The sequence below is a fragment of the Malaclemys terrapin genome, chromosome 12, assembly GCF_027887155.1.
Source record: "Malaclemys terrapin pileata isolate rMalTer1 chromosome 12, rMalTer1.hap1, whole genome shotgun sequence".
NCBI lineage: Eukaryota > Metazoa > Chordata > Testudines > Emydidae > Malaclemys > Malaclemys terrapin.
Window position 1 is genome coordinate 48,193,501 of NC_071516.1, and position 25,818 is coordinate 48,219,318.

The 25,818-nt window shown below is 46.9% G+C and overlaps 2 protein-coding genes across 2 annotated transcripts; both read right to left on the reverse strand.

The window, feature by feature from the left end:
* Positions 1-1,669: 1,669 nt before the first annotated feature.
* On the reverse strand, positions 1,670-2,647 carry LOC128846996 (olfactory receptor 6M1-like). Its single transcript, XM_054046314.1, has one exon. It carries the CDS (start codon positions 2,645-2,647, stop codon positions 1,670-1,672), a length of 978 nt encoding a protein of 325 aa, XP_053902289.1.
* Positions 2,648-12,555: 9,908 nt separating this feature from the next.
* On the reverse strand, positions 12,556-13,521 carry LOC128846206 (olfactory receptor 6M1-like). The gene has a single exon (XM_054045233.1). The coding sequence runs from the start codon at positions 13,519-13,521 to the stop codon at positions 12,556-12,558; it is 966 nt and encodes a 321-aa protein (XP_053901208.1).
* Between the last annotated feature and the right edge of the window lie 12,297 nt (positions 13,522-25,818).

Here is a 25,818-nt window from a genome sequence, read left to right on the forward strand (position 1 = left end):
GCTGAAGACTGATGGTAGATAACAATAGAGCTGAAGGGTCAAATGGTAGCTAAGCCCAGAAAACTAACTCTCCACACGGTGGTCTGCCCTATTATCAGACCTGTGCACCATTGTGAATATTCATGCTAATGCTCAAGCTTCCATGCCCAAATCTAACTTCCTCAGCCACATAACACGGCGGTGTACTTCTTCTACAGGTTAACATATTCATACATATTAATGCCATTTTCACTCATTAGGATACCTGTCACTTCTTGTTTAAGCCGGTTTACGGTTATTACTTGCATGTTCCTGCTGTTGCCGTGTATGGTTAAGTTCCAACTCCTGCCATTGAGCAAGCTAGCCCAAATTCCACCGAATCGGAGGGTAACTTTTGGACCACTTATCTATGCCATAGGTTACAGGCCTATGATATGTCACTACACTTATGCTAACCTGCTTAAGCTAATGTCTTACAGGATACAGGCTTGGAGGCTCCTTGCGTTACAGCTAAAGGTAATAAAGGCTAAACAGCCCTACATGTCTAGGGTACTAGGAAAGTTAGGGCAAAGTGAAAAGTTGCACTGTGGTGCAAGAAACGGGGGGCGGATTTCCTGTCTGAGCCAGCACAGATCCCATGAACATCAGGCAGCCGTGTGCTTGACCCAATATAGGCTGCTGTTGTCTTTGAGTCAAGGTTGAGGCCAATGCCCCGGGGTGGTGCTAGGAAGTGTGGGGCTGCCTGCAGGGGCCTTTTCGCCGCACCAGAGAAAATGTTTTCAGGAAGATTAATCAGTTAAATTGTTTTCTGATACACGGTGGGGGTGGGAGGTTGGGGGGAATATTTAATTTTAAACAGTAAAAGCAAAGTCTATGCCTCACGTGATGTTATTTCAGCACATTCTTTCTTGGGATTAACTATTTGTGTTCCATCTTTCAAAGTGAATGTTTTTTCAACACTTATAACTAGAGGTGAAATAGAAAAGCATTGTAAAAATGAGTGTGTCTGATCTTCGTTGATCTTTTACCATGGAAATGAAAGGGAGGGGGAAGGAGAGAGATACTAGTCGGAAATCTTGAATTCCATTTTATGATTTCAAAGTGTGTTTTCCTTCTGCATCAGAATGAAACCAAGACCGTTTGATATTTTGTGTAAAACAGTTCCTCTCTTCCAGTGCGGTATTACTGGTCACTCTAGAGAGCTCAGCTCTGTCCCTACAACCCAATGGCTTCAATTATGTCTGGTACACGGGACATGCAGGTTCCAATCACCATATGGCCTGATTTGAAGCTGGGAGTTGAACTGGTGTCTTTCACATCCCATGCATGTAGCCTAAAACCCAGGCTCAATAATTGAAGAACCTCTCGAACTACAGACAGAAAGAATAAATATTGCCTAGCTTATATCTGTTACCCAAGTGCTTTTGTGTAGCCCAAAGGAAGCTTGCCCTGCTACGATCAGTGAAGTGTTTGATCAGTGGATAATTATCCATTTGTCTCAAGTGTGTGATAAATCAGCATTTTCAAGAGAGACTGAATAAATCTAATTATTTCTTTGAAGAGTAGAATTGACTAAACTTTAATTTAAAAAAAATACAGATTGAGAGAGGACTATTACACATAATTTTCTAATCATAACAGATTCATTATGGTGGTAGGTATTTTTTGGTTTGTTTTCCTTTTCTTATATCTATCCAGAAGCATGGCGCAGATTAGGGAACAACATTACAGTACTACGACTAAAGGTTTCTCTCAGGGCGAGTTTGACAGTCTTGTTTCTGAGGCTGTAGATAAATGGGTTGAGGAAAGGGTAGAGTACGGTGTTCAGCAGAGCCACCCCTTTGTTGACATCCAAGGAGGCACTTCCTGAAGGCCTGACGTACAAAACAATGCAGCTTCCATACCCAATTGCCAAAGATGTGAGATGGGAGCCACAGGTACCAAAAGCTTTCTGTCTGCCTGTGGCTGTTGGCATTTGTAGAATAGAGAAGAAGATGCTCATGTAAGACAACATTGTTAAACATAATGAAGTCAGTACTAAAGTTGAGATCAAAATGGAGTCCACCCTCTTAACCCCACTGGTGTCAGTGCAGGAGAGCTGGAAGAGGGGAGAATTGTCACAGAAGAAATGGTTGATCACATTCGGCCCACAGAATCTCAACTTCGAAATCAGGACCATCCGTAAACTTATAACTGTGAAACTTCCCACCCATGAGCCAAGAACCAGTTGGATGCAGAGTCTCTGATTCATGATGGTGGTGTATTGCAAAGGGTGGCAGATGGCAACATAGCGATCAAAGGACATGATCACTAGGAGGCAGAACTCTGTAATCCCTAAAGCAAAATAGAAGAAGGTCTGGGCCATGCAGCCGTGGAATGAAATGGTTCTGCTGACTGAGAGAAAGTCCAGCATCAGCCTAGGGCTCGTGACTGAGGTGAACCAGATTTCCAAGAAGGACAAATTGGCAATGAAAAAGTACATGGGAGAGTGGAGTCGACGATCAACACACACTATGAAAATGATGACCACATTTCCTGTTACTGTGATCAGGTAGGTGAGGAGGAGAATCAGGAACAGGAAAATCTTCAGTTTCTCACCAAGACTGGAAAATCCCAGAAGGATGAACACAGACACAGCCGTTTCATTCCTTTCCTCCATGTCCGACATCAGCCTTATCTGTAAAAAGAGTAACAGTGAAAATAAGTGAATGGCATTTTTGTGTATTCATAGATTTTAAAGCCAGATGGAACCCTTGTGATCTTCTAGCCCCACTTTGTACAAAACATCTGACACAGGATTTTACCTAGGTTTCAGAGTAGCAGCCGTGTTAGTCTGTATCCGCAAAAAGAACAGGAGTACTTGTGGCACCTTAGAGACTAACAAATGTATTAGAGCAGGGGTCAGCAACGTTTGGCACGCGGCTCGCCAGGGTAAGCACCCTGGCGGGCCGGGCCAGTTTATTTACCTGCTGACGCGGCAGGTTCGGCTGATCGTGGCCCTCATTGGCGGCGGTTCGCCGTCCCTGGCCAATGGGGGCGGCGGGAAGCGGCGCGGGCGAGGGATGTGCTGGCCGCGGCTTCTCGCCGCCCCCATTGGCCCGGGACGGCGAACCGCCGCCAGTGGGGGCCGCGATCGGCCGAACCTGCCACGTCAGCAGGTAAATAAACTGGCCCGGCCCGCCAGGGTGCTTACCCTGGCGAGCCGCGTGCCAAACGTTGCCGACCCCTGTATTAGAGCATAAGCTACAGCCAACTTCTTAGGATTTTACCTAGTAACTCTGTTACTCCCCTAACTTGTTGTCATAAGAACGGCCTAACTGGGTAAGACCAATGGTCCATCTAGCCCAGTATCCTGTCTTCTGACAGTGCTCAATGCTAGGTGCCCCAGAGGAAATGAACAAATCAGGGCAATTATCAGGTGATACAAGGCTGATGTCGGACATGGAGGAAAGGAATGAAACGGCGGTGTCTGTGTTCATCCTTCTGGGATTTTCCAGTCTTAGTGACAAACTGAAGATTTTCCTGTTCCTGATTCTTCTCCTCACCTACCTGATCACAGTAACAGGCAATGTGATCATCATTTTCATAGTGTGTGTTGATCGTCGACTCCACTCTCCCATGTACTTTTTCATCGCCAATTTGTCCTTCTTGGAAATCTGGTTCACCTCAGTCACGAGCCCTAGGCTGATGCTGAACTTTCTCTCAGTTAGCAGAACCATTTCATTCACTCCCGGCCTCTGGCAATCAGAGGCTCGGACACCCAGAGCATGGAGTTGTATCCCTGACCATCTGCCTTATTAACCCTTGACCGATCTATCCTCCATGATCTTATCTAATTCTTTTTGAACCCAGTTATACATTTGGCCTTCACAGCATCCCCTGGCAATGAGCTCCACAGGGTGACTGTGTGTTTTGTGAAGAAATATTTCCTTTTGTTTGTTTAAAACCTGTTGCCTATCAGTTTTATCAGGTGACCCCTCATTCTTGTGTTGTGAGAAGGGGTAAATAGCACTTCCTTATTCACTGTCTCCACTCCATTCATGATTTTCTAGACCTCTCTCATATCCCCCCATAGTCATCTCTTTTCCAAGATGAAGAGTCCCAGTCCTTTTAATCTCCCCTCATATGGAAGTTGTTCCATACCTCTAATCATTTTTGTTACCTTTCTCTGTAACTTTTCCATTTCTAATACATCTTTTCTTATATGGGGTGACCAGAACTGCCCACAGTGTTCTACGTGCGGGCATAGTATGTATTTATATAGTTGCATTATGTTATTTGCTATCTTATTATCTATTCTTTTGCTAATGGTTCCTAACATTGTTCACTTTTTTGACTGCTGCTGCACATTGAGTGGATGTTTACAGAGAACTATCCACAATACCTCCAAGATCTCTTTCTTGAGTGATAACAGCTAATTTATACCCCAACGTTTTGCATGTATACTTGGGATTACGTTTTCCAATCTGCATTACTTTGCATTTTTCAACATTGAATTTCATCGGCCTTTTTGTTTTCCAATCACCCTGTTTTGTGAGATCCTTTTGTAACTCTGCTTTGCATTGAACTGTCTTCTGTAATTTTGTCTCATCTGCCAACTTTGCCATCTTTGTGCAGTGGCAGTCAAAAAAGCTAGCAGAATGTTAGGAACAGATAATAAGACAGTAAATATCATGATGCCACCATATAAACCCATATAATCCATAATATGCCCACACATCCCAGAAATATATATTAGACATAGAAAAGGTACAAAGAAGGGTAATGACAATTATTAGGTGTATGGAACAGTTTCCAAATGAGGAGAGATTAAAAAGACTGGGACTGTTCAGCTTGGAAAAGAGAGGATTATGGGAGGATAGGTAGAGATCTAGAAAATCATGAATGATCATCTTGTCTGACCTCTTGTATAACTTCTGCCATTGAACTTTCTCAAAATCATTCCTTTTGAACTAGAACCTAGAAAAACATCCAATCTTGGTTTAAATATTACCAGGAATGGAGAATCAACCACAACACAATGATTCAACTGGTTAATTCCCCTCACTATTAAAAAAATGTGTACCTTAGTTGCAGTCTCAATTTTTCTAGCTTCAACTTTCAGCCATTTGCTCTAGTTATACTTTTGTCTGCTAGACTGAACTATTTGTTCCCCGGGGCTGTGATCAAGTTACCCAGAGTTCCTTGAGTCTGTTACTATTAGTTATCTTATTCTTATTCGAATTTATTCTTATCGATAAACTAGGCAAATACAATTTAGATGGGGCTACTATAAGGTGGGTGCATAACTGGCTGGATAACCGTACTCAGAGTGTTGTTATTAATGGTTCCCAATCCTGCTGGAAAGGCATAAAGAGTGGGGTATCGCAGGGGTCTGTTTTGGGACCGGCGCTGTTCAATATCTTCATTAACAACTTAGATATGGGCATAGAAAGTACGCTTATTAAGTTTGCGGATGATACCAAACTGGGAGGGATTGCAACTGCTTTGGAGGACAGGGTCATAATTCAAAATGATCTGGACAAATTGGAGAAATGGTCTGAGTTAAACAGGATGAAGTTTAACAAAGACAAATGCAAAGTGCTCCACTTAGGAAGGAAAGATCAGTTTCACACATACAGAATGGGAAGAGACTGTCTAGGAAGGAGTATGGCAGAAAGGGATCTAGGGGTTATAGTGGACCACAAGCTAAATATGAGTCAACAGTGTGATGCTGTTGCAAAAAAAGCAAACATGATTCTGGGATGTATTAACAGGTGTGTTGTGAGCAAGACACGAGAAGTCATTCTTCCGCTCTACTCTGCTCTGGTTAGGTCTCAGCTGGAGTATTGTGTCCAGTTCTGGGCACCGCATTTTAAAATAGATGTGGAGAAATTGGAAAGGGTCCAGAGAAGAGCAACAAGAATGATTAAAGGACTTGAGAACATGACCTATGAAGGAAGACTGAAAGAACTGGGTTTGTTTAGTTTGGAAAAGAGAAGACTGAGAGGGGACATGATAGCAGTTTTCAGGTATTTAAAAGGGTGTCAAAGAAAACTTGTTCACCTTAGCCTCTAAGGATAGAACCAGAAGCAATGGGTTTAAACTGCAGCAAGGGAGGTCTAGGTTGGACATTAGGAAAAAGTTCCTAACTGTCAGGGTGGTTAAACACTGGAATAAATTGCCTAGGGAGGTTGTGGAATCTCCATCTCTGGAGATATTTAAGAGTAGGTTAGATAAATGTTTATCAGGGATGGTCTCGACAGTATTTGGTCCTGCCATGCGGGCAGGGGACTGGACTCGATGACCTCTCGAGGTCCCTTCCAGTCCTAGAATCTATGAATCTTTCCCAAAGCTGCAATCATTCTTGTGGTTCTTCTCTGTACACTCCCCAATTTGTCAACATGCTTCTTCAGCTGTGCAATCCAAAACGGGACACAGGATTCCACCAGTGGTCGCACCAGTGCCAAATACAGAGGGAAAAGAACATCACTTTTCCTTTTAAGTATCCCCCTGATTTTACACCCAAGAATGGCATTAGACTTTTTGGTCACAGCTCCGAACTGGGAGCACTTGTTCAGGTGATTTTTCACCATGACCCTTGAGTCTTTTTCATAGTTGATTTTCCATAAGACTTATCCTATAACACAGGGATCGGCAACCTTTGGAACGCGGCAGGCCAGGGTAAGCACCCTGGCCGGCCAGGCCGGTTTGTTTACCTGCCGCGTCTGCAGGTTTGGCCAATCGCGGCTTCCACTGGCCGCCGTTTGCTGCTCCAGGCCAATGGGGGCTGCCGGAAGTGGCACGGGCGGAGGGATGTGCTGGCCGCCGCTTCCCGCCCCCCCATTTGCCTGGAGCTCCGAACCACGGCCACTGGGAGCCGTGATTGGCCGAACTTGCAGACGCAGCAGGTAAACAAACCGGCCCTGCCGGCCAGGGTGCTTACCTTGGCCAGCCGCGTTCCAAAGGTTGCCGATCCCTGCTATATTGCATCTCACACAGTGCAATTTCAAGTTAATATAGTCCCATCTCCACACTTATGCTTGACCTGGAGTACTATTTTTCAATGTTTCATAGCTGGTGAACTCTTAAAATAAAAAATGTTCCCAACACCATTATATTTATTCTAAACCCCATTATATTTACTATAAAGAGTAAAATATTTATCAATGATAACAATGATAAGCCTATTTAATACAGCTGATACATTTGCGCTCAGAAACTTTTAAGCTTTTAATGACCTCTTATTTATTTGGGAAATTTTATTTTCTTTGCGTCAGAATTATAATAAAAAAACTCAATGCCTCACATTTACCCCCGATTGCCTTTCATGTCACCACCCCCAGAGCACACAACTCATCAGTTGCCAAACAAAGTTCTAATCTGCCCTCAGCATGCCATAAACCATACCATTGTATCTCGTAATTTCGCCAGTTAGCCCACAACTTGTGGTTGAAGTAGAGGCTATCTTCTTGGAAGACATCCAAACTCATTTTAAAGACTTTGTGTGATGGAATATCCACTACATCTCTAGGTAAATTGCCCCAATACTTAATAGCTCTCACCCTTAAAAATTTGCACCTTACTTCTTGTTTGAATGTGTCTAACTTCAGCTTCCAACCATGGGATATTTTATTCTGCTAGATTAAGGAATCTTCTACTATCTTTTCCCCATGTAGGCACTTGTACACCACAAAGTCATCTCTGACCGTTTTTATCAATAATCTAAAAGCAGACTGATTTTCACTACTATATTGTGTTGCTCCAGCACTCTGTATTCCTTGCTAAATTCTTTTTTTACCCCTTTTGTAGAGCAGTGACATAAATGCAGTAGCTAAAGTTCCACTTATATATACCTTCTAGTGATAGACTCAAGGAACTCAATCTGTTCAGTTTGGCAAAGAGCAATTTAAGATCCTGGTGACTTGGTTGGAGTCCAAAGTACCGACATGAGGAGCAAATGGACTCTTCTATGTAGCAGAGAAGCACATAACATGAGCCATTGGATGGAAGTTGAAATTCAAACTGGAAATATGGTGCAAATTTTAACAGTGAGGATAATTTAACCATGTAACAATTTACCAAGGGTTGTGGTGGATTGTTCATAACGGACAATTTCTAAATCAAGATTGGATTTTTTTTTCTAAAAGATCTGCTCTAGGAGTTTTTCCTGTGAAGTTCTTGGCCCGTGTTACACAGGATTTCAGACAAAATGATCAAAGTAGTCCCTTCTCATCTATGAATTTCTGAACTGTGGAACATCAAAAAATAGGAAGAGGTGTACCTCAGTTACATACCTTTATCTTTTCAGACTGGCTGAGGAATGGATGCTGTCATTTAGGAATGAAATAAACACCTCGCTCTCTCTTTCACTGTATTGTTCTCTCTCTGTCTGTCTCTGTTGCTCTTCTCAGCATGTTGCCTCCGTCCATCTGGGAAATAAACTTTGCCTTCAGCCACTCTATAAATAAAGGTTTTGAAAGTGCTACGACTTCATCTGAGCTCCGGCATTACCAGTGGGAAATTACCAGGTGCAAGAAATCTCATAGGACACCATGAGATATGTGCCTAACTTGAATACAAAAATGGTCATCTTTTTATGGCTCACATTTTCAAAAAAGCCTAAGGAAGTTAGGTGCAGAGCTCCCATGGGATTCAGGTGCTCAAATCCCTTAGGAATCTTTGAAAATCCTACTATAAAATTTTAAAGCAGAACTGGGTGATTAATTCAGGTTTTTTGAATTTCCCAAATTTTGATTTTTTCATGATTTTTTCCATCAAAGTTTGGAATGATGCTATCAAAACAAACTGAAAAATATTTCTCTTAAATATTCACAAATTCTTTACCCATTTTGAAAGCACTTCTATTGGTTATATTCTTAAACAAACAGATTGTAGGTGGAATAGCAAATTAGTGTGTGTTTGTGAGTGTAGCTGAGTGAATAGTGACTTTCAGTTAGCTTGCAATTGAAAAAAAATAAAAATGGTTTGAAGTTGAACCAAAAATTAATATATTTTTTTGGTGAATGCAAAAGTAAAAAAAACCAACAAATTCTTTTGCATCAAATGACACAACTGAAATGCATTGTTTCCATTTTGACCCTTTAAAATTATTTCTATTTTAAAAAAATAAAAGTGAGACAACATTGTTTTGCTCAAAAAAACTGAAACATTTCATGTGGAAAATGCTGCAATGAAATATTTTGATTTTTTCCAAAAAAAAAAAAAAAAAGTGGTTGACCCAATTCAGTGAAACCAACATTAAATTTCCAAAACCTTTCAGTGTTGCTAAATCAGTGTTTTAGATCAAAAAGACTTGAGCATCTGTATGTGCGTTATACGTGTTTTTGTATGAATTTCTTGATATTTAGAGGGGCCGAAATGACATTCTCTTTACCACATGAAATGGAAAGGTTAGCCTATTGTTCCAATAGAAGATTGCGAATAGTATTATCTTGGAGGCCACGACTAAAAAAGACGAGAGAATAAACTTCTATCCAAAGATAAGCAACACCAAGTCAAGACAACTGATATTATTGCAGTAATAATTAAAGTTTATATCAGGGGTTCTCAAACTGGGGGTTGAGACCCCTCAGGGGGTCAAAAGTGTATTACACGGGGGGTCACGAGCTGTCAGCCACACTTTGCATCCAGCATTTATAATGGTGCTAAATATATTTAAAAGTGTTTTTAATTTATAAGGGGGTGGGGGTCGCACTCAGAGGCTTGCTATGTGAAAGGGACCAACCGTACACAATTTAGAGAACTACTGGTTTATATGGTATCAGAAACTCACTACAGGACACGCTTGCCTGAACATTGGTTACATACATACAGTTATAATCTAGGAAGATTACAGGGTTCTACAGTTTTTCTCTGAGTAATGAAATCTCAGTTATGTCTATTAGGCCCTGTTTCCTCTATTGCTGAGACTTTCCAAGCCACTATGGTGATCTGGACTCCTGATTCTGCAATCTGCCAGAGGACTGGAGAAACCAACTTTATAAAGGGAAACAAGGTGGACCCAGGGAATTTTAGACCTGTCAACCTAACTTCAATACGTAGAAAGATACTGGAACAAATTATTCAACAATCAGTTTTGTAAGCACCTAGAGGATAGTAGGATTATAAAGAATAGCTAGCATGGATTGTCAAGAGCAAATCATGCCAAACCAAGCTAATTGCCTTCTTTGAGAGGGTTACTGGCCTAATGAATGGGGGAGGCTCTAGAGGTGATGTATCTAGACTGTAATACCCTTGACACAATCCCACATGGCAGTCTCATATGCAAGCTAGGGAAATGTGGTCTAGATGAAATTACTATCAGATGGGTACAAAATTGGTTTAAAGACCATACACAGAGACTAGATATGAATGGTTCATATCTAGTGGGGGTCCCACAGGCATCAGTCCTCAGTCCAGTACTACTCAATATGTTTATTAATGACTTGGTGTAGTAGGTCCTAGCCGGGGCTCGACCCTTCCGGGCAGGAGGGGAGCCACACCGACTCACTACTCTGGGAATAAGCAGTCAGTTAGTCCTGAAACTCCGGCTCTTTGGTGCAGAGTCGGAGCAACCACAGTTAAAGCTCCGGAGCCCAGGCCCTGGATCAGGGCGGGGCAAACACAGTTAGCTCAGACCCTTGCTTGCTGGGCTGAGCGGGCAAATAGTTCAGAGCCCAGGCCCTGGATCAGGGCGGGGCAAACACAGTTAGGCTCAGGTCCTTATGGCAGGGGCTGAGCGGGTAAATAGTTCAAAGCCCAGGCCCTGGATCAGGGCGGGGCAAACACAGTTAGGCTCAGGCCCTTGTTGCAGGGGCTGAGCGAGCAAACAGTTCAAAGCCCAGGCCCTGGATCAGGGCGGGGCAAACACAGTTAAGCTCAGGCCCTTGTTTGCAGGGGCTGAGCGAGCAAATAGTTCAGAGGCCAGGCCCTGGATCAGGGCGGGGCAAACACAGTTAAGCTCAGGCCCTTGTTGCAGGGAGCTGAGCGAGCAAATAGTTCAGAGCCCAGGCCCTGGATCAGGGCGGGGCAAACACAGTTAGGCTCAGGCCCTTGTTGCAGGGGCTGAGCAGGCAAATAGTTCAAGGCCCAGGCTTCTGTAGCCGAGCGTTGGGTGAGGGGGAAGCCTGCCACCCGTACGGAGGGTGGCAGGGGGGAACGCAGGCCCACCCACTCCACTGCGTTCCAGCCCGGGGCCCTAACAGCGGTTGCTACCGCTGCTGGTCAGTGGGGTATCCAGACCGCAACACACTGACATAGGCTCACACTCAGTTGCAGCCGGACCGGGGTCGGCTACCCCCGGGCTACTTCCGTGATCCCCCTCACAGCCTACCTCGTTCGTTACGCCGGGATCGGGCCAGTCCATCTCCATGGGCTCCTCTCTGCCCGGGCTCGGCGGCAAGTCTGGTAGCTCTGCCGGGAAGTCCGGCCAATGGTCCTCAGGCGGCTCCTCTGGATAGCAGCAGGGGCTGAGGGGTTCGGGTCCAGTCTCACCCTCAGGGTTCGCGGGGTTCGGTTCCCAGGGGTTCTCCCAGTGGCGGGCGTGAACGGGCTCCGGCGGCTCCTCCTCGTAGCGGGCCCGGGGTAGCTCAGGCCAGCTAGGGTCTTCGACGGTCTCCTGGCCGGGAGCTCCCGGCCGCACGTCTGCTCCCTGTGGTGGCTGGCCGCCAACTGAGCTCTGGCGGCCGGCCTTTATACTTCCTGTCCCGCCCCTTGACTTCCGGGGGGCGGGGACAGGCGGTGGTGGTCCCACCCACTCTGGTGCCGGCACGTGGGCTCCCTCTTCTGGGCAGGAGGGGAGCCACACCGACTCACTACACTTGGCTAATTAGCAGAGTGCTTATACAATTTATGGATGACACCAAGCTGCGAGGGCTTGCAAACACTTTGGAGGACAGTACTAGAATTCAAAATAACCTTGACAAATTAGGTGATTGGTCTGAAATCAACAAGATGAAATTCAAGAGAGACAATTACAAGTCAGTACACTAGGAAGGGGGAAAAAACAATTGCACAACTTCAGAATGGACAACATAGCACTAAGTGTCAGAACTATTGAGAAGGATCTGGGCCTTAATTCAAAACTTTCCAACCAGAGGTAAGGTGGAGAGATAAGAAAATAGGCTGAGATTTTCCAAGAAGCCTGAGTAAGGCACCACACTTCCACTGAATCCAAATTAAAAACTCATTTGAAAATTCCAGACCAAATTAACTACATCACGTGTAAAATTGGGCATGGCACTTAGCCTATCCTGTGCCTCATTTTCCCATCTATAGATGCTGGGGGGTGAGACTGGGAAGATAAAACCCATCAATGATTATGAGGCACTTAGTGGTTGTAAACTCAGTGTAACTCGCTTCTCTCAATGTTGTGTCTGGGCTGCGGTGCAATACACATGGGCATCCACTGTTTCCTAGTGCAGCACTTTTCAAAAGAATGAAATAAAGAATTTGAATTAATTCCCCAGACAATAGACTTGACCAAAAATTTTTTTTTTAAGTAGATGTAGAAGAGGCTATTGCACAGAATTTGGCTACATGTCGCAACACTGATTTATGCTTTTCTAATTATTATTATTACACGTCTTGCCTCCATCAAGAAGTGCAACACAACTTGGGGAACAACTTTGTCCTGTTATGACTGAAAGCAACTCTCAGGGCAAGTTGAACACTCTTATTTCTGAGGCTGTAGATGAAGGGATTGAGGAATGGGTACACTACGGTGTTCAGCAGAGCCACCCCTTTGTTGATTTCCAGAGATAAGTATCCTGAGGGACTGCCATACAAAACAAAGCAGCTTCCATAGGCCATCGCTACAACAGTAAGATGGGAAGCGCAGGTGGCAAAGGCTTTCTGCCTCCCCGTGGCAGATGGGATTCTCAGTATAGAGCAGAAGATGCAAGCGTACGAGATCGTGGTTAAACATAATGAAGTCAACACTATGGCTGACAGCAAAATGGAATCCACCCTCTTAATTAGTTGGGTATCGGTGCAGGAGAGTTGGAAAAGCGGGGTGCTGTCACAAAAGAAATGGTTGATCACCTTCGGTCCACAGAATCTCAGCTTGCACACCAGGACCATCCGTAAACTTATAACCAGGAAACCTCCCACCCAAGAAACAAAAACTAGTTGAATGCAGAGTCTCTGTTTCATGATGACAGCGTATCGCAATGGGTGGCAGATGGCAACATAGCGGTCAAAGGACATGACCACGAGAAGGATGAATTCTGCAGCTCCCAGGGCGAAATAGAAGTAGGACTGAGCCATGCAGGCAAGGAAGGAGATGGTTTTGCTGTCTGAGAGAAAGTTTAAAAGCATCTTTGGGTTTGTGACTGAGGTGAACCAGATCTCCAAGAAGGACAGATTGCTGATGAAAAAGTACATGGGGGTGTGGAGTCGGTGATCCACACACACTATCAGAATGATTAATGCGTTCCCGGTTAGTGTGACCAAGTAGGTCAGTAAAAGAACAAAGAAGAGAAACATCTGGAATTTGTCACAAACTCCGGAAAACCCCAAGAGCATGAATTCACCCACTGTGGTTTCATTTGCTTCCTCCATTTCCAATTTCAGTTTCCCCTGTAGAAAGAGCAACAATAAAAAAATAAGAACATGAACCTTTAGCTATCTCATTTATGGATTCAACCACAATGTTTTGGAGCAGGGATCAGCAACCTTTGGCATGCGGCTCGCCAGGGTAAGCAGCCTGGTGGGCCAGGCCAGTTTGTTTACCTGCCGCGTCTGCAGGTTCAGCCAGTCTCAGCTCCCACTGGCTGCAATTCGCTGCTCCAGGCCAATGGGGGCTGCAGGAAGGGCGGCCAGCACATCCCTTGGCCCGCGCCGCTTCCCACCACCCCCATTGGCCTGGAACGTCAAACCGCGGCCAGTGGGAGCCGTGATCGGCCAAACCTGCCGTTGTCGCAGGTAAACAAACCGGCCCGGCCCGCCAGGGTTCTTACCCTGGTGGGCCGCACGCCAAAGGTTGCCGATCCGTGTTCTGGAGGGTTGTGAGACACCTGTGGCACCTTATAGATTAACAGATGTTTTGGACCATAAGCTTTCGTGGGTGAATACCCACTTCGTCAGACGCATGTCGGTATTCACCCACGAAAGCTCATGCTCCCATACATCTGTTAGTTTATAAGGTGCCACAGGACTCATTGTCACTTTTTACAGATCTAGACTAACATGGCTACCCCTCTGATACATGGGATCGTTGTCACTCTCATATTAGAGAACCTCGCAAATACTGGTGGATTCTTACAGCACCTGTGTGAGGTATTATCTGAATTTTACAGATGGGATCAGCTTAGACGAAGTGACTTTCCCAAGATCACAAAGGCTCTGAATTCCACATCTCCCAAATCATAAGATACTCTCTTATCTATTGAGCAATGTTTCCTATCCCTGAACTAAGACTCCCCCTTTCTCAGCCATTCCCATATTGCTAAACAGGAAGGGTTCCTGGCTACAACCCAGCTAGAGGGGAGAAGGATTCCAGGATGGAGAATGGAGAACTGGCATTGAAAAAAATTAAGATCCCCATCATGGAAGAGCTAATGAAAGTATTGGGTTTTCATGCTCAGCTAAGGGATTTTCTTGCCTAACTCCTACGAATTTTAAAGGACATCTGTATCATCTAGGTGGCTTTGCCTTTTTCAGCCATTGCATGCAATAACAAGGCAAAAGGAAATTAAGATCGGCAAAATACCCTGTAGGTAGAAAAACATATATTGGTCTTCCAAAGTCATTTAAATGTGAAGAGAGTAAGAAGAACTTGAGGATGAGTTCACGGAGCTCATAGGAAAAAGACCCTTTCTTACTTAGTGTGACAGTTTTCAAAGCTGCCTAAGGGATGGGGTGGGAATGAGGCATCCAAATACATAAATCAAAGATAAATTATCCACCAGATCAGAACACTGAGCAACTCATACCATGAATCTATAATGATTGAATCAATTCCTCCACACTGAATTAGGCATATGAGATTGTTGTAACATAGGTTTAATTAACTACTTTCAGATAAGAAACGGTAATATTTGCTACTAGGTTTTTTTGCTAATAGAATTTTTTTCCAGCATAGAAAATGTAATCAAAATATAAATCAAAATAAACTGATATGTCATGGTTTGCTACATTAAGCCTAATGATTTCCACCTGAAAGATTTACCTTTCTCATTCAGCTGAATCTTCAATGCCGTGATCTTACAGCAAAAGAAAACAAACAAAAAAACATGTCTCCGCTGTTCTGATTAGGGAGAAACGTGTCTCGTCTTCACTCATTGTATAAACAATGTTGGAGAAGTGTTATTATTTCACTGGGAGACTGGCACCCACTCAGGGGAGATAAGAATGTCTAAGAAATCTCAGAGGGTTCCATATGTGCAAATTGGTGCAAACTGAACATACAGAAGTTTGTTACCTTTAAAGAAATGGGCAGCTTCTAACTTGTCACACGGCTTGGATAACGGGTTTGATTCTTATTTACGCTTTACCCTGCCAGATTGACGAATGGGAATTCAGCCCTGAGGGGTGGCGGGGGGGGGTCTGTAAGGGTGTGTATGGCACCTCTAAACTGTTCCCTGGTGTTTAGAGGTGCCATATACAATGAAATAGAACAAAGCAAAATGTGGTATTATTTATGAAGTAACTGGCAGCCACAACAGATAGGCGAGGCTTAAAAGAGAAGTGAAGAATGGGGAAGAACAAAATAATGAAGGCAACGGATGTTACTTCAAGGATAAATATTTTAGTTGTATATGAAGTTGGTGATTCACAAAGGACTATTTTGAAGTGTAAGTTTGTAATAATATCATATCCCAGAGTGGGACTGTGGGGAGGGGGCGGGTCTGTGTGTGTTGGTGGTTGTAGCCAATTAGTGTATTCTATTACTCATTTATCAGTGTGTTATTTGATGTTATGGTCAATTCCTGTTATTTCCTATCTAATCAATGTATGCTCAATAGATTGAAATGGTAGGATTATAGACGGACAAGATGGACAAGTATTTCTAAGTGTGGATTACGTGTATAAGTAAAGCATGGCTGGAATGAAAGGCCGGCAGGCTGAGGCCTGTAAGATTTTAGTTCAGCCAGAGTAGGCCATAGGTTTAAGAACACTTGACATGAGTGGGTGACCTCGGACTAACTCTACGCCAGTAGGTCACAAGATTACTGTAAAAGATGTGCCGATAGTGATGTTATGGAAAACGAGGCCATGTCCACACTACAAAATTAAGACTTCCTAACTTATGTTGACATACAGCTGCCACAGTAATGACATCGCTTATGCATGTCTACACTTTGCTCCTTGTGTCAGCGGTGCACGTCGTCATCAGGAGCGCTTGTATTGATTGTAGTGTCAATGTGGGGCATTGTGGGATGGCTCCTGAAAGCCAATAACAGTTGCTGTAAGCAACACGGTGTCTACACTGACTAGGGTGACCATTTCCCTATGCTGAATATGGGACACCTGTAAAATTACTTGTATTCAAGTGAGTTCAATGGCAATCAGTCAGAACTATGTAGTACAAACATTCACATTAACACCAAGTTGCCTGAGACCCTGTTAAAAAGAAATACTGCCCGTAATTGGCTTCTTTTTATTTACCTTCTTATCTTTAAGGCTTTAGGGTTCATGCGTGGAGGGGTGACACACACACACACACACACACAGAGGGAGAGGTGATGCGCACACACTTCTGTACACCTCTCTCACATGGCGGTGGAGGGGGCCAGTGACTGGCCTACCTGACCCTCCCTGCCCAGTGCTTTCCGCCCTCCATGACTGGCTGGGCCCCCGGGATGGACCCGCCTCTCCCGGTACCTGGCACCGTGTCTTCCCGAGGCACCACATGGGGGAGGGGGCATGCAGGGTCACATCCCCCCCGTCCCGATTTCTTTCAGGGTTCACACCAGAATGTGGCCAGCAGCAGCCTTTTGTCACTGTGGGAAGGAAGGGACAGGAGCTGCTTCCAGCCACAGGGGAGGAGCGGGAGGGGAAGGGATGACCTGGCCCGTATCATTGCAGAGTTCATCTCTTTCTCCCCCTCCCACAGCTGGTCCCTTCCTGCCCGCACAGAGTCGAAAGGCAGCTGACATGTCCAGTAGTGTTGCCAGATATCTGTTTTTTGACCAGAACACTTGGTCAAAAGGGGGCCCTGGCAGCTCCCTTGGGCACCGGTGAACAGGCTGTTAAAATTCTGGTCAGCAGCACAGCAGGGTCCCGGGGCTAAGGCATGCTGCGGTAAGCGCTGCCGGGGCCCTGCACCTCCTTCTACACCCCCTCCCTCACGCCAACCCCCCAACACAACCTGGAATCCCCTCCCACACCCAAAATCCAGAGGTGAAAGTAAGCCGGTATGGAGTACCGGTAAAAATAGGTGCAGCAGCGTACCGGCAAATAAGTGGAGCATTCAGTACTGGCTTACTTCATCTCTTTGGGCTGCACAAAAACCAGTTTAAACTCAAAGCTAATGATAGCTTGGAAAGGGAAAACTCACTGTCACATTAGTTTCTCTCCTCCCTCCTCCTCCAGCCAGGCTGCCGACGCGGCTGGGCTCCGCGTTCCCCCGACCCCCGCACTCAGGAGGGGCTGCAGCGGCTCCCCCCTAGCTCGCAGCAGGGACCAGGGGGTCTGGCTGAGGGAGAAGCCTGCCCAGGCCGCCTGCCGCCTGCATAGAAACAGTTTAAATGTAGCTGTTCACTGCACGGCTCAGAGCGGATTAGGGGGCATTTCTGGCATCCTTGTTAATGTCACTGACAGTTGTGGGGGCAGGGGTGAGACCAAGGCAGGGGCAGAATAAAATAGGCACTTGGCTGCACAGTTTAAATCCAGAGCTAACAAAAGCCAGTGGAAGGGGAAAAGTCACTGTCACATCGGTTTCTCTCCTCCCTCCTCCTCCAGCCCCAACAACTGTAAGTGACATTCACAAGGATGCCAGAAATGGCCCCTAATCCCAAGGAAGGAACAGCTGAGTTCAAACTCTTCCTATGCAGGCAGCCGGCAGCCTGGGCAGGCTTCTCCCGCAGCCAGTCCCCCCGGTCCCAGCTGCGAGCTAGAGGGGAGCCGCTGCAGCCCCTGGGGGTCGGGGGAACGCGGAGCCCAGCCGCGGCGGCAGCCTGGCTGGAGGAGGAGCAGTGGCGTAGCCAGGGTTGCGGCCGAGGAGGAGCGGTGGAGGAAAAAGGCGCATGTCCTTTGGCGGTATTTCGGCAGCCCTGCGCATGCACCGAAATGCCGCCAAAAGCCAGAGCGGCGCATGCGCAGGGCCACTGAAAGACGGAGCGGTGCTGGAAAAGGTGCCACTTGGGGAATTCTGGGCTCGGGAGAGCAGGCGCTCCCCCTGCTCCCCCCCAGCTATGCTACTGGTCGGGTCATTATCTTTCAAAAGTTGTGCCTGAATGAAAGGATTTCTGCCAGCTCAGATTTGTTCCCAAGGGGGCGGGAGGGAGAGAAGAAGGGGAAGCCGGGCTCACCCTTGAAGGGGTATTTCATGGCGCTGTCTCCCGGTGTGTCTCACAGAGCCCCACTGGCTGTACTACAGTGCAGGCAGGAGCAGCGCCAGGGTTTTTGGCACCCTAGGCGGGGGTCCTTCTGCGCTCCCGGTCGGCAGCGGCAATTCTGCGGCGGGGGGGTCCTTCCGCGCTCCCGGACTTCGGGGCACTTCGGCAGCGGGTCCCGGAGCGAGTGAAGGACCCGCCGCAGAATTGCCGCCGAAGACCCGGAGCGTGGAAGGACCCCCCCACCGCCGAATTGCCACCCCCCCAAATCCTGGTGTCCTAGGCAACCGCCTAGGTCACCTAAATGGAAGCGCTGGCCCTGAGTGCAGGGTTACCTGGCTGGCGGCACTGACGGTGTTATTGGCAGCTCGGGGCTTCGTTCCCGGCCCTGGTAAGTTCTCAGCAGCTTTCTTGTTGTTCCTCGGGGGACTCGGGCTGCAGGGCTTTAGGAACATGAAGTCGCTCTTGGCGGACTCCGGGGTCAGGCAGACTTTGTAGCAGTAGCCCGGAGGGCCGCTGCAGCCACACCCAGGCAGTTGCTGGGCACTTTATTGCCCGGGGAGAGCTGGGGATTGATGTTGGAATTTTTGAAGTTGTCGGCGGAATGCCGCCCCTGGAAATGTGCCGCCCCAAGCACGTGTTTGTTTTGCTGGTGCCTAGAGCCGGTCCTGAACTTGAAAACTGAGGACACTGCCTGGAATTACTGTGCAACAAGCTGTGGATTCCCCCTTATCCCATGGGCCGCAGAGGGCTGCAGATCCATAGACAATGCCCCACTGGGCGCAGGAATAGGAAGTGTCATCAGGCCAGGAGTAAAGTCAGGTTTTATGTATATAATCCCCAGACAATATTCCATTGAGTTGCCCATCGCTCCATAGTGTGTGTGATCTCTGATCAAGTATCAGACAATGTATTAAAGAGAGACCCTCACAGCCTTTGCTAGATTCTCTGGCCACCCACCTGAACCCAGCGCTCCATACACCTACCCAGGTCCCACACACTCCCTGCTTCCAGCTTAACCCCCTTCGGGTCAATCCAGTACATGCAAAGCTGACACCTCCCACTTCCTGGTTACATACTGACAGTAGCACCTCAGAGAAAAGACCTGACTCACTGGGGCTCCCTTCCCGTCCCACCACGATGCTCTTTGCATTAGGAAACTTCGTTTGACCGACTGGACGCTCACGTCGATTTTTGGAACATACAGTTGAACTACACTTTGAGGACAGAGTCATCCCTGCTCTAACTCAAGGGACTGGCCTGGGAAGTTGATTTGACACAAATGAAACCAACATACAACTCCCCTGACACCTAAGGAATGTAAGAGCAAAGTGGGTGCAAATCATTCCTCCTCCTCTTTGCACAGCTGGGAATGGCCTCATAAGGTTCACCTCAAGGCAGAGTCGGGCCCCCTGACCTTTTTAATTTAATTATTCACTATTCATATCACTTCTCACCAATTGCTTTCCTCTCCATGGCGTCTTCTGGTAGATTGTCCTGACCCAATCAGACCCAGCAGTGAAAAAGTCTGACATGCACTGTAGACGGATATAAGGTCCTCTACATCATGCCTTGGATCCAAAAGGCTTCTGGGAAGAAGTGGGAGTGGACGCTTTACTATCATACTTCCTATACCAACAGCTACTGGCCTACAACCCTGGGAGTGGCGGGGGGAGAGGCTCACAACCTCCAAAGACAGCTCCATCTCTATTTACACAAGCAGCCTAAAGGATATGCACACAGAAAAGCTCTCTCTCTCTCTCTCACACACACATACAATATTCTTCCTGAAAGGCAGCCACTTTATAGTACTTTATTATTGTTCAGAATCCAGACCCCTAACACACAAGAACCAAAGACAGAGAGAGACTAAGCAGGCTGCTCCCGAAGGGAGAGAGGCACAACCCATCCCCATCCTGATCTACCATGGCTCTTTCCAAAGTGACTGTTAAAAATCCAGTTCACAAGTTTCCCTCCGGAGCCCAACAGCCTGCATGCAGGAGAAGGAAACTCCTTTCAAACGTAAAGTGATGGCTTCAAACGTTAAAGCAGTTTTCAATAAACCACAATAGACTATTGACACTTCTGGCTCCAAGGCTACTAAACATTATGTGATTCTATTTATTCTGCCCCCCTCCATTAACATTATCACGTAACTCCTATCCGCCCAAGTATTAAGGCTACAGTTTAAGGTATAGACTTTAGGGAAGACTTCAGGCCTCTGGGTAGGATTAAATTTAGTGTTAAGATTAGCTCTAGGTTTAGGGTTACAAATAGGGTTAGGATTTAGAGACAGAGAATAAATGTGAGGTTCAGGTTACAGTTAAAGGATAATGGGACACGTCATGTTTAATATTAGGGCCAAATTTATAATTAGTTTATACATTTTTAGTTTTGTGTGCAGTTAAGTGTTAAATTGTGGGTATGGTTTTATCTTTATCGTTAGGTCTTAGGAGGGCATTTAGTGTTAGTTTCATGGTAGTGATGGAGGGTGAGGCTTAATATTAAAAGTCAGGGTTCAAATTTACACTGAGGGTTAGAATTGCCTTCAGAGAAGAAGTCAGGATTTAGGGATAGAACTAAGGTATCCCTTTAGATCTCAGGTTCAGATCAATACAAAGGTTAAGGTTCGGGTTTATCCTTAGGCTTAGGGGTAAATGTGGGAGTTAGGGAAAGGACACAGAAGATGTGAACTGGACTCCTTATAGTCACATAGGAAGCTCTAATCCAGTGGTGCTAGCACCACGACTGGGAGAGGGGGGTACCCCAGTGATAGGGAGAAATAATTGGAGTCTCTTATCAGAAGGGAGATATGCAAATAGCGGTGAGAGTTTCCTGTTTAAAGCTGTCTCTCTCACTTCTACGGCTGTACCCGGACAGACAATCTGCAGCCCCTGTCTCTGGGCAGTGACCAGACAATCCCCCTGAAAACTCTCCTCTCCAAACACAGGGACAAGGAGATTTTGGTTGTATCTCATTCTCACTGCAGCAGCGTTTGAAGGTATTTTCTCCTTTTTCATGTATTGGAGAGGTAGGGGTTGTTATTCTGTTGACCTAGATACTTACATTCCCCTTAATTTGTTTTTATTTGCAGGTGTTCGTTCGCAGGTTCAGCTGGTGGAGTCCAGAGGGGATGTGAGAAAACCCGGAGACTCTCTCCACCTCTCCTGCAAAACCTCTGGGTTCACCTTCAGCAGTTACTGCATGTGCTGGTTCCATCAGGCTCCCAGAGTGCAGGACCGGCTCTAGGCACTAGCAAAACAAGCACGTGCTTGGGGCGGCACATTTCCAGGGGCGGCATTCCGCCGACGACTTCAAAAATTCCAGCAGCAAGCCCCAGCTCTCCTCGGGCAACAAAGTGCTCAGCAACTGCCTGAATGTGGCGGGCAGTGGCCCTCCGGGCTACTGCGACAAAGTCTGCCTGACCCCGGAGTCTGCCAATAGCAACTTCATGTTCCTAAAGCCCTGCAGTCCCAGTCCCCCGAGGAACAATGAGAAAGCCGCTGAGAACTTGCCAGGGTGAGGAAGGAAGCCCCGAGCGGCCAATAACACCGTCAGTGCTGCCAGCCAGGTAACCCTGCACTGCTGTACAGCCGGTGGGGCTCAGGGAGACGCCCCGGAGAGAGCGCCATGAAATACCCCTTCAAGGGTTATCCCGGCTTTCCCCTTCTTCTCTCCCCCCCCAACCCCTTGGGAATGAATCTGAGCCGGCAGAAATCCTTTCATTCAGGCACAACTTTTTAAAGATAATGACCCGACCTCTGATCAAGTGGCAGTGTCGGGATTAGCACCGTCGGACAGCAGGCAATTCTCCAGCGCGCTCCTCACCCATGTCAGTGAATGATCTGGGGAACGTCAGGCTCATTTGAAATGAGCGAAAGGAGCAGAAAGCGCTCGGAAGCAGCAGCCCAGCTCCCAGTAAGACTGAACTACGGAGCGTGCCCAGGAAAGCCCAGGGCTGTCTCAGGAGATAACTGTCCCCTGTTGAGGGCTCTCGCTCAGCCTCCGACCGCGGCTGCACAACCCCGCAGCCTTCTTTCAAGAGACCCAGGCGTGACACGGGGCAGCAAAGCACGCGGGGATTTAAGCCTCTGGAAATGTCCCTCTCTAGTCTGTATTTCCCCTGCGCACATATCCCAGGCGCACGAGTTACTCAGGGGCTCTAGTGGCCCAGGGGGCTTTTCAGCTCCTCTGTCTCAAGAAGAAATTCAGGCAGATACACTCGGCTCAAGCAGATTCAGATGCAGTCGTTGCCCAATGCTGCATCAGTACCGCACCCAGTCAAACAAACAAAACAAAACAACAACATTGCAAAGTGCAAATGTGTAAAAGCCACACACACAAAAAAGTGGGGGGGGGCATGGGGGCGGCCAAAAATTAGGCAGGATGGGGGAGATAGCTACTATCCAGACTTGGTCAAATGGTGATTCACCATCTCCAGGGACAATCCCAACAACCTGCTGTATCTGCAACTGACCGGCCTGAAGACACCGCCGTGTATTACTGTGCGAGAGGCACAGTGAGAAGAAATCCACTCACAGCCTTGCAAAAACCCCTGGGGCAGCACAGAGAAAGGCTGTCACTTGCTCATAATTAAGAATGAGATTTCTCCAAGCTGCCTAAAGAAGTTATCGGGGGTTCTCAAACTTCATTGCAGCGCGACCCCCTTCTGACAACAAAATGACAACACTTCCCCGGAGGGGGGACCAAAGCCTGAGCCAACCCGAGCATAGCTGCCCCAGGCAGGGGAGCCAAAGTCGAAGCCCAAGGTCTTCAACCCAGGCAGGGGGCCTGTAATCGGAGCCCTGCTGCTCAGGGATGAAGCCGAAGCCTGAACCCTGCCACACAAGGTAGCGGGGCTCGGCCTACGGCTTCAGCCCTGGGATTTGGCCCCAGACCCCAGCAAGTCTAACGCCAACAAGTCAAACCACAGCCAGTGGGAGCCGCGATCGGCCAAACCTGCAGACGTGGCAGGTAAACAAACCGCCCGGCCCGCCAGAGTGCTTACCCTGGTGAGCCGAGTGCCAAAGGTTGCCGATCCCTGATCTAGTGTTACCTCCTGTTTGTATATAACACGGACATATAACATTTATCACCTGTTTGCTGGATGTTCACATCAAAACTTCTCATTGCTACACTAAGGAGGATGGATGTGAAGCCAAACTTCCAGAAAGCAGTAGTGAAAGGCACTTCAGAGAGAGAGGTTTCTTATGAATAGGACGATAGATGGATTTTGTTCAATACAGTGAAAAATCCCTAGAAAAAGTTGTAAAACAAAATTAGCCTTTAAAGAAACCCTCCTACCCCATGGTTTACAGGAGACAAAATAACCAAGTTACCTAAATCTAAAAGAAGAACAGGGGGAAATAATTTCTATGTTTACCAAAGGGACAGACCCACCTGGGGGCAGCGAAGAGTCATACTAACGGAACCTGGGAACAATCCAAAGGAATTATTGTCCACAGCACCGAAGGCTGGAATTTTCAAAGTGAGGGTTTGCTCACCCAAATCCCTTTCCAATCAATGGGAATTGAGTACCCAGCGCTCCTCGGAGGTTTTGGAAATCACAGCTCACACACGTATTTCACCAGTGGAGAGGGGCTAGTGTTTACACATTCATTGATTCTGTGTTATTTTGGTTTCATAACCATTGGGTGTTACACTTTGGTAACCCACTATTAGGCGCCTTAACACACAAGTTTACCAATTATCTTTACACTCACACTGAAGTCCCCCCTGATGTCAAAGTGACTTTAGTGTTTTCTTGGATTGGGGCCCAAATTATATTAACATGCTCTAGCATCCCCCAAGACTGTGTCCCTCTAAACCAGGGATCGGCAACCTTTGGCACCTGGCCTGGTTTGTTTACCTGCTTCGACCGCCAATGGGGGCTGCGCGAAGCGGCCTGGGCCGACGGATGTGCTTGGAGTGTCTTCTCCACGTTCTCCCACTGGGCCTCAGCCCATCACACAACAGTTCAGCCCCCTTCCAGGGGGCAGCTCTGAACCAAAGGTCCTTCCCCCACCTAGTGGGTTTGCCTTCAGTTCCCCCCCTTGTGAGGGTACAGGGCCCCTAGGATCCTCCTTCAGGGAGTCCATATGCCACTTAAACTAGCCTTCCACCCTTAATGGGCTTCTAGCTCACTCCCTGGTCCTCACAAACCCTAGCTCAGGGCTCCGTCCCTCACTAGGGCCCCACCACAGGAGCTCACCCCACTCACATAGCTCTGCTTTCTGGCCACAGCCTGTCTCACACTAACTAGACCTTCCTCCAGCAACTCTGCCTGGATCCCCTCCCTCTAGGCCTCTCCCCCACTACTGAGCTCCCAGCTGTATTGAAGCAATGCTCACCCTCCTTCACCACCACAGCTGGGCTCAGGGTTTCTAATGAAGCCCCATTACACCCAGCTGGGGTCACTAATGAGCTCCGATGTTCCCAGCTCATTAGTGAGGCTGAGGAATAGCTGCAAAGTCATGGGCCAGGCAGAGTCCAGCTGGCCTCAAAAGGCCCCGTGACATCTGCCCCCTGTTTCATAGGGGCTGGAGGTGCCTAACTCAGGGGGTGGGATTGTACTGGGTGACAGAGTCTTACAGTTAGGAACGCCAGGCCTCAGCCTTTGTGGATCAAGCCCCTAAATTGGCAGATAGGCTCTTACTGGGATTTTCACGTGATTGAGCCCATGGTCCTAAGTGATTTAGGAGCACGCAGGTCCGATTGAAAGTCAAATTTCACCATGAACTTTGACCCAAACACCTACACTGATTTTAAACCTTTATGGTTCAGTGCCCATCTGGGTGTGGATCCCGCATTTCCAATTCAAAGTGTGTCCCACTTCAACCTTACTGCACTTTTGGAAGGTGTGAATTCAAAAGAGGATGTCGCTATTTCACTGTAAGTTTGTATGTAGACCAGCCCTGGCTCCAGGGGTTTAACCACGAGCCCATCTGGTCCCTCTTTGTGCGCTTGAAACACAATCCTGCAAATCCAAACTTCTGTTTGAAGCCTGAGCTCCTACACACACTTTACAAACTACCTCCCCACTTTCTGAAGCCAGAAATCCACTTCTCTTCATTCATCACCATTATCAGGAGCACCTTCTCTGGATTTCTTCTTTTCCTTCTAGCTCTCCCGGGGCTGTTCTTCTTCCAGTAAATTATTTGCAGAAATAAAGTTAAATAGCTTTATTTTTGTTATGTAAAGCCTCCGCTTAAATGCGATTGTAAGACCTGTAACTTGTATCATTAAGTTCTGCCACCTTTTTGCAGACTTTGTAACTTCAGTTATTGTTAGCATAGCCTTTCAAATTTTGTAACCTTTGCAAGCTTTTCAAGTTACCACTTGTATGAACTTCCAAGCTTTG

Bases quoted from the DNA above. Each gene is read 5' to 3' on its own strand.
- LOC128846996 (XM_054046314.1), bottom strand. From the start codon at position 2,647: ATGTCGGACATGGAGGAAAGGAATGAAACGGCTGTGTCTGTGTTCATC.
- LOC128846206 (XM_054045233.1), bottom strand. From the start codon at position 13,521: ATGGAGGAAGCAAATGAAACCACAGTGGGTGAATTCATGCTCTTGGGG.